Raw genomic sequence first — 15,531 nt, forward strand, 5'->3', positions numbered from 1 at the left:
TGATTTGAACCCGTGACTTGTTCGGATCTGAGCTAGTTTTGTGTGTAACAGGTGGAGATAGTGTTGGATACTTGTGAGGAGTATTGTACTATGTAATGTTACAAGTTCTCAATCATTAATATATAGATAGTGTGGGGTTTTCAGTTGTAAGTTTTCCCCGGGTTACATACTGTGTTAATGTGTGCATGCGATTGATGTTTCATTGTTTTTGATGCTGCTAAATTGATGATCAACGTAGAGGAGCTTATGTATTGTGCATGTATTTCGCAATAGTGCATAATTGGGATAATCTCTGTTGAATATGTGTTTATTATTCAAAATTTCTACAGGAATGGAGACCTAAGACATTCTAGTCAATAAAAAAGAATTGTCCCATCCAATTTATATTTTATTTTCTTGGTAATTTAGTGAATTATAGCTTCCTGTAGTAAATCTGCAGTTTCCTATAGTAACTACATCATCTTCTGTAGCAACCTTCCAACATGTATATACTTGCCCAAATTCACTCAAGAAGCTTTGTTATTGTCCCTTAGGATTGATTCAATACCCCTAGGCTCTAATCAATGACTAGGGAAGACTAAAGACCACTTAGACTTGCCTCTTTACCCATGCAAAACATTTCTCCAATTTGGGCTAATCGACATATTTATGAAATGGATAATACAATGATGATTCCCACATCCAATGAACTTTGTTAATGAACCTAAACTCTTTGAAATGTAATTATTGACATTTGGTTCATGATATTTACTTTATGCAATTAGAATAGGTCAATTCAGCTCTTACTTTACTCTAATTGTTGCATAGTATCTATACAATAGTATATTAGACTTTACTATGTTTATATCAAATTGTAATTTCAATGTTAATAAGCACTAATTATCAAATATATTAAAATATACAATCATAATTTTATGTTTCTCAAACAACTATAATATTGAAATTATCTATTAATTTTCATTAACGATCGGAATAGATTTATCTTAACTGTAGATCTACCAAGCATTGAGCGGGATTAAATCTCTCAAAATGCAAAATATGACAAAAGATGTGCATCTTGAAAGATTTGATCCTTCTAGGAGCTTGGTAGATTTGTTTAGATGAATTTATGCTCTCTCTCTCTCTCTCTCTCTCGATCGATATATATCTATATATATATATATATATATATATATATATATATATATATATATATATATATATATATTATTTTAGTAAAACTCTCAATATATATGTTTAGATGAATTTATTCTCTCTCTCTATTATATTTTACTAACACCCTGGTATATATGTATATATATATATATATATATATATATATATATATATATATATATATATATATATATATATATATATTCTTTTCATTTTTCATTGACTTTGAGAGAAAATGACACTCATAATTTTATTCACAGAGAACAAAATTGCAAAAGACTTTTTCTTATTTTTCTTTGACATGTTAGTTATCTATATTTACCATCAATTTATATAAAAATATTCTGATTTTTAATTATACGTTTATTAATTTCTCATTGAGGGGGCTCAATTAGCCATCACCAAGTGATGAAGTATTATGTAAACCATGACTTTCAAGCTTCAAAACCCTGTGAATGAAATATCATAGTTATAAATATCGTCATTTGACCTAATCCCCATACAAACCAATTAGTCTGCATCTAACTATTATTATTATTATTACTATAACAAGATTTCACTACAACATCCCTCCAAACTCTAAATGCAATTATATAAATATACTTAATAATACTAAAAATTTAATATTTAATAATATATTAAAATTTTATTATTCAAAACTATTCATTTGGAATATATATATATATATATATATATATATATATAATTTGAAACATACATTATCTAATTTTAATTGGAATAAAATGATTTATTATAGTTTCATGTTTAGTACGGGCTCAAGCCAAACATCCATGCATTAAAATTTATTTATATCCACAACTCTAAAATAATAACTATTAAGTCTTTTTATTTAAGTAATTTTTGAAATAAAATTTTATTACTTTAAAATGATATTTATTTAATATAGTAATATTTGTAAAAATTAAAGAGATAAAAATACTTGTATTTCAATTTATTAAGATTCAAAATTGGATTTTATAGATATTAAAAATATAATTTTAATTTAAAATTTTCTATACCTAAGTTCTCTTTTCTTTTTCTTGAAGTTAAAGTTTCACTAAAGCTCCTAAGTTCCTATTTCCTTGAAATTCAGAATCCCAAAAAGCTCTCATAATTTCGGCTCAATTCATATTACCAATTCCCATGCAACTATAATATATATTTATTTTCCAAATATTTGTATCACTACCGATCTTTTTGAACTTTTAACTCATCAACAACTATGATAATCTACAAAACTCTTCTCATGCTTTTTAAAATATTATAATTAATTTTTTACCTTCTTAAAATTTGATAAACCATATACATTTATTCTATAAATATTAATTATCATCCTTATATAAATTAATCTACAAAACTCTTCTCATGCTTTTTTAGCCATAAAAATAAAATGTTAAAATATTATAATTATTTTTTTACCTTCTTAAAATTTGATAAACCATATACATTTATTCTATAAATATTAATTATCATCCTCATATAAATTAAATCTTATTTATAGCTTTCAAATCAGGCTCAACATTCCATACCAAAAAAACAACATATAAACATTAATAATAATGATGCATCTTGAAAATATATTGCAAATAAGAAAAATATACTCACCCACTCTTATTAAACATCTCATTGTTAGATATCATCAAATTACAATGCAAAATGTAACACCGAAATCAAAATGAATGTTGTATTTCTATAGCAATCTCCATTCTATTCATCTACAGAAATGTTATATTTTAATGGCAATGTGGATGCTATTCATGTACAGCTTGACCAGGTCATACGTTCTTATATTATTTATTTAGGCGCTGAAACCTATACGTACCACTATCAAGATATTTATATTTTTTGTGGAGTCAAATCTACTTTTAAACATTTTCAATATACACAAACAAAAACAATCACGGGAGAAGAATAATCTTAAGATATTATTATTCTTATTGACGGTTGAAATTTTATTTAGTAAGAGTAGAGATTAAATTTATTGACTTTCAACGACCTTTGGAATAAAAAAGTTTTCAAAAGAGCACGCCAATAAAGTTTAGCATTAAAAAAGACTTTACAGGTCATAAACCTTAATAATTTATTTGAGTTACGGTAATGACAACCATTCAAGAGCAAGCTAGGTTGAAGTTGTCAATTCTATCCATCTATATTATATATTTATTAATAATAAAAATGTTAAACTATTAAGTTTATTTATTATAATGAATTATGATGTAAACTGAATAATATAGTAAAAAGAGAAATTTAAAGTTTTTTTAAAAATTTATTAAATTTATTAATATATTAATACTTTTTTATTAAGAATACAATGCGAAAGATAAATAATATTATGGAATAATATATAAATTATACATAATCTAAAATTTTAATTATGTTTTCTAATTGGGGTGAGCAAACTAATGATTTCACATCAAATGTTATAAATGTCACTTCTCTTAATAGAAGGGGGAGGCATGACCATTCCACCTTCTACCTGTCTTTCACTCAATCTTATCATGACTTGGTGGTACTTCAAGCATCTTATTCATCGGATAGCATGAAGGTTGTTTTAAAGGATTTAGAAATGCATTTGATTTTCAATGTGTTCAATGGGAAGGATGGGTTTTTTATTTTTATTTTGTTATTGTGGCAACTTGCCACCCTTCAGTGTTCATGATCTGAAAATCACCCTATGAGTGACCTCAGTTGAAGACTTATTAAACAAAAGGTATTACAAACCCATGTGTTGGTGTGTGTGTTCTGTGTTATTGAAACAACGGATCGATCAGATTGCCAATACACAGAAACTAAATGGAAAGACAGCAGAGAAATACAGTAAGCAACACAAAGACACAAGCAATTTTTAATAAGGAGTTCACCCTATTCTCTAGGGCTACGTCTTCGGTCCAGCTTCAGTGGTGGCCTTGTTTTATTGTGTCTTTCAGCAGAGAAATTACAATGCAGGGACTCAATATGAGTTCTCCTGAAGCAGATTTTGCTTGGCAGGGTGGTTCTTGGATTCCCCAAGCCACTTGGAGTACACAGACTCTTGTTCTTCCTACCAGCTCTGTGACCCTCGGTCTACAATGGAAAGAGCCAATTGTGATGCTCAATCCGAACAGATTCCTCTATGGGAAGGCTTGATTTTTCAAGCTCTTTGGTGCTCGATGTTCCCTGTGGTCAGCTCGGCCCTCTGTCTCCTCTGCTTGGCTTTACTGCTCTCTGTGCTCAGTCCTCCTCTCAGGGTTCACTGTTCACTGTCTCTCTTGGTCGCTTGGACTCTTCGTTCTCAATCTCTCTTCGAATCCCCATTCAACTGTCTCTGTTCATGGCTTTAGCCATTCGACCTCCATGCCTGTTTGGTTCCTCTTCCACCTGCGTCGATTCGCCTGTCGCCTGCGTGCTTGGAGTTCCCTGTTCGGTGTCAGCATAAACGCTCGAGAAGTAGCCATGCGTCTCCATCGGAACAGCACCAGCCTGTTCATCGATTCGTTTCTTTCTCCACCGTGGCGGTTAACGAATTCCAAATCCCCTTAAATCACGGCTTAATCCCTTGTCGATTCCACTTCTGTCTATCGGGCGCAATCTCAGCCATCCGATCTGGGCTCCTCCAGATCCAACGTCATTTGCACGTCGAGCGTGGTTGACTTGATCGACTAATAACGCGCAATCACGGCAGTTTTTCTCTCACCTCCACTGCCACGTGTCGATCACTGAGTGTGATCGCTCCGCTTTCTCCAAAACCGCTTACCGTTCAAGGGCGCCTCGATCAATACTACCGGTTTCCAGGGCGTGGGTCCCGCCTTTATACTTTAGCTCCTTTACCTTTTTCCGCCCGCAGTCCTTTGGTTCCCCCACGCGACTGAGTGCTTAAGGCTCCTCCTTTTCGACCCTGTTTTCCTAGCTCCTTTTCTCGATCTAGGGCTCCCAGGGGCTATTTTGACCTCCTGCGCAGTCTCCATGGGCCTCGGTCAGTGCACTTTGACCGAGGTCCTTGTCGTTCCATGCCAGCTACCATGGCCACTGGTTTAGGGTGTTTTCGATTGCTTCTTTGGATTCTTCAAGGGTTTGTTTCGTCCCGATATAGTCATGGTTCTATGACAGTTGTTTATGGATCCGATTTGGATCAGTTCATGTTTGCATTTATAGTTTCTATCTTTACATGACGAGAGGACCAAGTTTCCCTTACCTGACCTCCCTTGTGAACTTCAATTTGCAACCCATCTATGTTTGAAATAGAGTGGAGAAAACTAGAGAATCAACATTGTGTCTTCAATGTGAGAATCGAGGGTGGTGGTCGCTCATTATCAAGCTGCCCACCCAATTTTGGACTAGCTCAATTCAATATGGATTAGTCTAACCCTCATTTAGTAGTTTCCACTTATTCCCTTGCACTTGGACTTACGTAATATTCTCCACTATTTTGATTTGTGCTCATTGTTTCCCCTTGTGAGTTATTTCTTTGGTTTCTTTGGCTCATATTTTCTTTACTCAAACAATGTTATCTTGGAAGTGCTTGGTCACATCCTCTCCTTTTTTTCTTTGGTGTTTGGGGCTACCTCTCATTCCTATCACACGACTTGGACTCTTGCTCTAGCCACCTTGTTCGATCTCTTTATTGCCACCTTGACTCCCACCTTCTTGAGTCCTCACCCCATTCACCCTTGCCTTTTGACTTGATAGTGATTTCTTTTCCTAAGTGGCACCTTTCAAACCCTTCGAGCAACACTTCTTCCCATGTTGTGACATACATGCCTTGATAGCAAGCAATGAACTATAGAGGCTCCTCTAACAATGTTGAGGGCCATTTGAGAGACCATCAACGCACTAATTCTATTTCCCATCGATATCACTCTCAAACCCTAGGCTGCAATTAGATAGAAATTAACCATGCATTAGCATAAGCCATGTCTGATAGGGAATAATTTTCAAGTGCAAACATTTTAGCCTTTGAAGCTGAGTGGGTCCCTATTCTTAGTCAAACCTATGAGAGGTAGAATCAATATCTTTGTACCATTGAGTTATATTGGCATATTAAATCTCTCACAAGCAAAGAACTATTGTAAAAAAATGAAACCAAGATAGAAATCCCTCTCTACCTAGACGATGTATAGGAAGAGCATCAGGATGTATTTCGAGCATCGTGATATAGCCTTTAGACTTGCTCAAATTGAGGGTATATTTTATAGAGGTACAGGCTCAACATCCCCTGGTACTCAAGCAACTCGAATTGATGTTTCCACCTTCACTTGAACTTCTCCATGGATCATAGTTTTGGTCATCAGAAATTTCTTCTGAACTCTTTTATATTTCCTGTTTCTATGGTCTATTGGTAGCATCCCTACAAATTTGTTAAGCTTAAAGATCTATGGATTGTATTAATGAATTAGGAGGCTTGTAGCATGATTTGGATGCAACTTGGTTAGTGCAAGTATTATGTGATTTTGGGACAAAAAGGCTATTTTTCGGCCACTCGTTTTGTTTCCCCAATGACAAACAACAACTAAAAAACTATTGCTCTAGTTGTATATGATGTATCTCTTTTTTGATTGATTAATAGAAACTTAAACTTAAAAAAGGAACAATTAATGATGTTAATAAAACTACTAAAATAAAATGTTAAAAATAAATGATATATAATAGAGAGAAACAATTGATAAATATAGATTAAAAATATATAATTCACACATAAAATAGGTAAATAATATGGAAGAGAAAAGCCATTAATAAACATAGTCTACATAATCTACTAATCCATCAATGAGAGGCACATGTTCAAATTTAAATGGGAATACATGTAGTTAAAATTTTGCATCTCCATAATAATAATATTTTGTGGGTAGTTTTCCCACCACTTATGCCACCATCTTGTGGCCTTCTCTCACATTCTTGTCATCTACTCCCATTGCTACCAAAATCCTTGGTAATAAATAATACTAGTTCGGTTATCTTTGGAGTGACTCCTCCTATATTTGGAACTTCCTCCAAGAGAACCACTTTCTCATTCTTTCAAAAATTATAGTTGTATACTCCATCTTCCTTCAACTTCGACATTAAATGACTCGCCTTAGAGAGTATAAATTAACCCTAGGTTTAATACCACTATTAATTAGCCATAAAATAACAATATACATAAATCACATATAGGATTAAAAACACTAACCATTTATTACTTGTGAAATCTAGCAAAATAAGCACAACACTTGCTAATAACTTATAATGAATGATTCCAATCTTAAACTTCGCTACATACTATAACAACATACTAATTCACTAAAACTATGTATCCGAAAACAATGATTTTAAATTAAATTTATTTAAATTATTCTCAAATATAAATCTATTATTTTTTATAAAAGGCATACCAATCCTATTTATAATTTCATTACATATAATAACAAACCAAACCCATTATAACTTCATTACATATAATACTATATACAATATATTAAGAATCACCAATACGACTCTGTAACCAAACCAAATTTACTTAATATAATCTTCTAACTAAAACAAATTCATTTAACATAATTTATCTGTATAATTTTCAAAAATAAAAATAAAAATACTTGTTTACTAATATATTATACTGAACCTATTTATAACTTCATTACATATAATACTATATTCAATATATTAAGAATATTATACACAATATATTATGAATCACCAATACACCTATATAATTAAATACAACTTTATATAATTTTATAACTAAACCAAATTCACTTAACTTCATCTATTTGCAAAATTCTCACAAGACCATATTTATTTAATATTATTTTTTCCTAGTGCAATAAGATACATTTTTGTTATTCATTATGAATTAACAAAAGTACAATCATGCTGCAATAAGATACATTTTTGTTATTCATTATGAATCAACAAAAGTACAATCATGCTGCTATTTTCAGAAGTTTTCAGTTTATACAGTAAGTTGTAAAGTTAATCAATGACCTAGTTGTTAAAGACAAAATTAAAACTATATAGTTACAACATGAACAATAAGATACATTTTTGTTATTCATTATGAATCAACAAAAGTACAACCATGCTGCTAATTTCAGAAGTTTTCAGTTTATACAGTAAGTTGTAAAGTTAATCAATGACCTGGTTGTTAAGACAAAATTAAAACTATATAGTTACAACATGAACAAATTTGGAGCTCAGGTATAGATTCTGCAAAATCTCAAGTACTAGTAAGAGAAGAAACATAAAATTACTAGAACTGATTGTTGTTATGCGTGTGGTACAAAAAATGTGCTACTGTTTCATGAAAATATTCAATAAGGATTTGAAGAATTATGAGATCGAGAGGCAAAGGCCTGTTATTGCTGTGCTGAATAATTGTGCTTATTTTCTCTAGATGTATATGAAAAGTTGTAAAAAAAATGTGGAGGGATCTAAATTAGAACATAAAATCCAAAGGAAAGAGATGAGTAACTTAGACATACCCGCCTACAAGTTCTTCTATAAGGATAGTGCCCGGCTATAAGGAAAAGGGGGTTTTTGATAAATACTTAGCTTACCTACAAGCTCGTCTATAAGGATAGTGCGAGGTTCCAAGGATAAGGGCCATTTTGATAAATACTTAGCGTACTCACTCTTTATTGGCTGGTGTGAAAAACTGTAATGTAAATCAACATTTCTTACCACGTGTCCTTCTCACTACATTTACATAGTTGTAAAATTTGATCTTCTTAGCATTTTTTCCATCAATTTGGTTGAATTTGGACTTGCATCATAAAAATATAACATATATTGAAGAAAACCCATTTTAGTTTTGAGTATTCCTTTAAAGAAAGAAAATATTAACATACACTTGGGATGGAAAATATTAATGTCAATCAACCTTTCGTACATGTCATCCTCACTCCATTTATATAGTAATACAATTTGACCTTTATGCACTACAAGAAATGGTCATTAAATATGGAGATGCGGTGTGAATGTCAGAAAGTAAAGAGAGACACATAACAAGCCCTGGTCAAAGATATTGAAATGTCAAAAAAAACAAATATATCTTTCAAAAGTCACAAAAAAAAACAAATAAAGCAAGCGGCCCGCCTTGGAGAAAATTGCATGCCTATGTCTCCATAGTCAAGATTATTATTACAACAGTCCACACCAAAACTCTTCTTATGTGGTAGCCCACACCCACATTGCTGAATCTCTGATCAAAACCACACCATTTTTAACCTTTTTTAATTGAAGTGGGTTTGTTGCAGAGGCGTGCTGTCTTCTTTGATGTTGATATATTTGGTTGTGAAATTGAAAATTGAATGGTGGCGTGGGAAGCATTGTTTTTTGTCGCCCGCCTTCAAACAGCAGAGATTCAAACTTTGAATTTGAATGGGACGAAACGTCCTATTATATGATGTAATAAATAGGAAGACAATCCCTCACTAGCAAAGAAACGTAGTCCAGATGACTTTGGAGTTTGACTGAGGTGAACGTTTTCGATAACCCATCATCCAGTTATGGAAAGTTGCACGTTGAGATCTCTGCATAATAGCTACTTTCCTAACTTAAAATATAAATTTATAAAAATTACAAATTTGAATTATGAAAATTGAATAATCTAAACATTATTTAAAATTTTTAAATATTAAATATTAAATTAAAAGTAATATTTTAAATAATATAAAATTATAATTTTATAAAATAAAATTATTATTAATTTTTTTAATATTTGTGAGATTGCTGCAAATTTATTCCAAACACCAAATTTAAAATTAAAAATGTCTAAAAGTTACAATTATAAGTATGAATTATGAAATTTGTATGATGTGATTATATCTATTTTTAAATATTAAATTTATTTATTTAAAATAAATATATATATATTTTAAAGATTTTGGTTGAAATAATATTAAGTTATTTTTTTTAAATTATCATATTTTATTATTAAAAATGTGTTTTTTATTTTATATATAAATTTAGTCAATTTGCTCATCATTCTTAGAATTTAAATATGCACATGTCTTGTCTTGTCAATCTTGTTATGTGAATATTTTGATTAAATTATATAAACTAAATAAATAAATAAAAATAAAAATTATGATTAATTATAATAATTAATCATTAAACACTTTAGATCGATTTTAAAAATCCAAAATTAAAATGAATTTAAAATAATAATTATTTAAAAATAACAATAAAAATCAATTTAAAAGTAAAATTTTTAAAAATAATAAACTAAAATAAAAAATATAATTATTAACTATTAATATTTGTTAATAACTATACTAAAATCTTAATATTAAATTTATCAAACTTCCTCCAAAATAAAATGTGTAGAGCAGCGAACTTTTTCTCAGATATTATATTAAAAAAATATATACCTTACAAAATTAATCTCTCTCCACCTCTGATACATCTAACTAGTTCCTACTGATCTATTTTAAACAAATTCAATCAGAAAATTCGAAAACATATATATATATATATATATATTCACATGGCGATTAGGAGATGCAGTGTCCTGACAACTTACCCATGTCTTTATATATCCCTAGTTCTATCATCAACCAACCCCGCCTGCCTGCCTCCCTATTGAAGTGAAAATGGAAATTAACCAATCTCCATATGGATGGCCGGAGGCAATGGGCGCTGCAGAAGCGGACAGCATGAATATTACCATGAATATGTTGGAGCTTATCCGCCACCATTTGCTGGAAGTTGATGACGATATCGATATCGGAGGAGGGAGCTCACCGTTGTCGTTCTCCCCTACGGACAGTGGCAGCGGCGTTTATAATAATATCGGTGATCATGATTATGATGATATTCAGGTCAATGGCACAGCCGCCATGGGATCCTGCCAAAACATCAACAGCAAATCAATATCGGAAGGTATTGAAAATGAATTTAGACAACAAGATCGCGCTTCTTGTTATACTTATTCTGTCAAGGTGAAGCCACAAGAAGACGAGAATGGCGCGAAGAACCAGATCTGGGGTAGGCATTACAGAGGAGTAAGGCGGCGGCCCTGGGGGAAATTCGCAGCAGAGATCAGAGATCCTTCCAAGAAGGGGTCCAGAATTTGGCTAGGTACTTTCGACGCCGCCGAAGAAGCCGCTCTCGCATATGACCGAGCTGCTTTCAGTATCCGTGGAGCCAAGGCTCTGCTTAACTTCCCCCTCGCTGTTGCGTCGAATTCAGAGAAAGGCTCGCCAGTGGGTCACATGGAACGTAAGAGGAAGAGAAGAAGTTGTTAGTGTGTTAACCAGGAAAGATATCTCAATACATAGATCTGTTATCTGTTATTTATCTGGGATTTTTTGATGGCAGATTCCAAAAATATCTTGAAATTTAATGATTACAAAAGAGTCGAGTGCAATAAAATGAAGATGGGGAGTAATCGAAAGTGCAATGAATCAACCAATATGTAAGGAAAAATTTACAGATGCTTCTGATTCTTTCGCACTTTTATCCTATTATTATCTATCAATAAATATGTCACTATGTCACTGTGCAGCAATCCAATACTTTTATTTGATCTCTTTCAATTTGTTTTGATGATAAACTAAGAATTACACTAATTAGTTCAAAATAAATCTAAATTATAATATAATTTTCGCCGAAAACTCTTCGCATTAAACCTAACTTCTATGAATTTAGTATATTTTAGGATTATAATTTTTTTATTGTTTACTGTGAATTGCAAATTATAAACGATTAAAATAAAAAAGTAATAGCCAGGGTTTCATTGAAATAATTGATCTCTCATGGTCATAGCGCTGGATGATTATCTATTGAAACCGTGCGTGTTTTTATCACAATCGGAAAACACTCAAAAGTAGGAACACAAGTTGCAGCGATCCACTTTTTACAGATGATGCCCATTACCGCATTTTAAATCAGAGCGATCCACTTTATGCAGATGATGCCCATTACCGCATTTTATTGTAAATAGTTGCAGTAACCTTTGGTGGAAATTCTAAGTCAGACCGTCATTTGTTCGATTACAGTAGATGTTTCAGAACTTCAACAAACGTGTGAAACGACGCTTTTGTGATGTTATTATGGTTACAGAAATGTTTTAAGCCTGTCTATTTAGTATTAATTGTTATAAATTCTAGGATTGAACGGAATTTAATTTGGATTAATCATACGAATTGAAAGGATTAAATTATTGAATCTGCTATTTTTTTTGGAAATGGAAATTATTTTTCCTATAATGAAATTTATATATATATATTATTTTTCATAAAGAATTAAGCATAATACTTAGTATACGATGATGATGATGGTGGTTAAAGTTTACAACTTTGGTCTATCAGACCTAAACAAACAAATTATACAAATTATTTAGTTTGATTTAAGATTTTATTCCTATGCTCAAAAAGCTTGTAGAGAAGCCTCCCAAGCTCACTATAATTTTGACATCGTAAAATGCTAGGAATGTCAGTATTGCGACAAAGATTATGAAACTGAGATCTAATGTGGTTGTAAGCGGGGCATTCTAAGAGGAAGTGGTTTTCATCCTCAATGTTCCTATTCTCATAGAGATGGCAGATCTTTTCCATCCATGGTGTTTTAGGAGCTGCCCAACGACCTGTTTCACTGTGGAGCTCATGAGAGTTCGTTATAATCTTCACTATATTAATTTTCTTCTTTGAGCTAGCTAAAACAGAGAGATACTTTTGATCCTCTAGGGTGGGGTTGATGATCCTCTTATAATAACTTAATTTTCTTTTAGGTGCTAAAACTTTCTCACACCACATTTTTTCTTTGAACTTAGAAGTAACAATATTTTTAATGTTATTAATGTTTTGCAATGCATCATTTTCGTTGATCTCCCAATGGTTTAACCAAGTCCTCGTGTCTTTATACCACCCCCATTTGAGCCTTAGTTGGTTTTGGGTGGAATTTAAAGCTAGCTTAGGAAGTCTATCATCTCCTATGTTATTGAGCTTGTGCTTGTACAATAGAAGCCTAGTCATAGCTAGGCTCTTGATAGGGGAAATACCTACTTCTATAAAGAGAATAGGGTAGGGTGTATTGCTTTTAATTTTCAGGTTATACGCTATAAAGCACTTCTAGATTTGCTCAACCTTTCTCCTGGATTCTCTAGAGATGTTGTAACCCAAAACATCACATTCGTATAAGATAACAGGAGTGACTAAAGTTTCAAAGAGGAACTTCTTTTTATCCCACATTACGAGGTTTGCCGTTTTACAATTATTTTCAAGACCAAAGTAATCTTTCCACCCCTCATTAATCATTTTCTCAGTGTTATAGTTCCAGTTGAGCTTGTGATGAATATCAATTCCTAGGTACTTGTAGGAAGACACTTCCTCCAAGTTATTATTGTCATACATAAAATTAGCGTAGGTGTCCTTCTTGGATTTGATAATCATAACTTTTGTTTTGTTAGTGTTAACAGCCATACCCATGGTAGAGCAGAAATCCTTAAGAAGCCTAAGTTGCTTATCAAGATCAAATGGACACCTTGCGAGGAGAACAATATTGTCAGCATAGAGAAGAAGGATGACGACTATCCCAACTAAGATCATGCCAGCACATCCTGCTTCATCTAAATAACCTTCGAGCTTGTTAATGTAAATGCCAAATAGGGTAGGGGAGAGGGGCTAAGAGAGGGCTGATCATAATTGTCCAATAATTAGAGGGGTTATTTGTCTCCCCATTTTTAAAAATAGGGATAATGAGGCTCTCTGTCCATAGCTCAGGGAACCCTTGCTGGACTGCTTGATTGAAAAGCTTGTGGATGTGGGGGATGAGGACAGGGCCTCCAATTTTTAAGATTTCTGCCTGGTAACCTTCAATGTCCTTAGCTTTCCCATTAGTCAGGCGTTTAACCCCAAAATCAATGTCTTCTAGAGAGAAAACTTCTTTTGTTGCGGGCAGGGTTTCAAAGTTATCCATGACATTTGGAGATTCATAGAGCTTTTTAAGATAGGAAGTCCAATAGTGTAAAGCAATTTTATTATTATCTTTAGTTTTCCTATTCAGGATCTGCCTCCAAAATTTCTTAGGAGCTACCTTAGAGAGGTGTAAGAGATTCTCTTGTCTTTTACGAATGTACTGCCTCTTTTTTCTTTTAGTTAGGGTTTTTATCTTGTCCATTTTAAGAGATTCATCAACAACTTCCTTAATAGCTCTCTTTCCATTTTTACAACCTTTGTCATACCATGCGTTGGTTTTGCTACTCAATTGAGAACTATCTATATATATGCATTAATATATTATTATTATTATTCTTATAATTATAAAATATATATATATAATAATGTATTTTTAATTTAAATTTTTTTTTTTTTTTTTTTTTTTTTATATAAATTACAATATAACTTAATTAGGTCTATCTTCTCTGCTTGGAACTCTCTTTCAAATTATATAAGCGGAAATTGTTTTAAACCTTTAGTATAATGGTTTCAAATGTTGTTATTGATTTGATTGAGCCCTCTATGATGGAACATATATTTTTTAAAAATATTTTTAATTATAAAAATAATATCTATATTTATATATATAAAATAATTCATTAAATATTTATATATATATAAAATAACTCATTAAATCTTAATATTTTTTTTTGGTAAATTACTAAATTTTAAATATTTTAAAAGGATTTTTTTTTTCAAATCTTTGGAAGAGAAATTGAATATTTTTATCTAAAATTTCAAATACAAAAAAAATATTTGCAATTTATATTCGTTGTAACAATTTAATTTTACAAATTTTATCATTGACCTAAATTAATTTTAATTTTAAATATAGATCTAATATAAGATGAGAAATATCAAATTTCTTTAAATATTTTGTTGAAATATTTTTTTAAATTATAAAATTTAAACCTACATAGATGAGAAATATCAAATTTCTTTAAATATTTTGTTGAAATATTTTTTTAAATTATAAAATTTAAACCTACATTTATTTTTCTAATTTTACAATATATTCATTTTTATTATAATAAACATTATTTTTCTTTTCAGATTCAAAGTATTTAGAGTATCGTCTCCCTTAAGAAAGTGAAAATATCTTAACTGTGTTTAGAAAATATCTTCGAGTAAGAGGGGGTTTCTTGACATTCCCATGGTCAGAGATGACTGCCATGTGCGAATTAGAAAAAGGCTAAATGGATGTAACATATAAATAAAAGGTAGATGTATGGAATCTCTTAAGTAATAAAAGATGGATGCGATGTATGGAATCTCTTAAGAAATAGACAGAAATGCGTTTTCCATATTGTTAGGAAATGAAGGGCTCGTGCCAAAAGATAAATGCAGAAGGAAAAAAAAAAATTGGAAATTTTTGAGTAATTTTACTAATTTTTAATATGTAAATTGTAGTGATGTTTTTGTAAATATATTTAATTTTTTTTTATGATTTTATATAATATTTATAAATTTTTGGTGATTTTTA

At 31.2% G+C, this 15,531-nt stretch overlaps 1 protein-coding gene across 1 annotated transcript; it reads left to right on the forward strand.

Moving 5' to 3' along the window:
- The first annotated feature begins 10,688 nt into the window (after positions 1–10,688).
- Positions 10,689–11,625, forward strand: LOC149257807 (ethylene-response factor C3-like). Its single transcript, XM_089370234.1, has one exon. It carries the CDS (start codon positions 10,704–10,706, stop codon positions 11,355–11,357), a length of 654 nt encoding a protein of 217 aa, XP_089226360.1. The 5' UTR covers positions 10,689–10,703; the 3' UTR covers positions 11,358–11,625.
- The last annotated feature ends 3,906 nt before the right edge of the window (positions 11,626–15,531 follow it).

This window comes from Pinus tabuliformis, chromosome 6 (genome assembly GCF_031772625.1).
Source record: "Pinus tabuliformis cultivar Carrire ecotype Pingquan chromosome 6, CPIR1, whole genome shotgun sequence".
In the NCBI taxonomy this organism is placed as follows: domain Eukaryota; kingdom Viridiplantae; phylum Streptophyta; class Pinopsida; order Pinales; family Pinaceae; genus Pinus; species Pinus tabuliformis.

Bases quoted from the DNA above. Each gene is read 5' to 3' on its own strand.
- LOC149257807 (XM_089370234.1), top strand. From the start codon at position 10,704: ATGGAAATTAACCAATCTCCATATGGATGGCCGGAGGCAATGGGCGCT.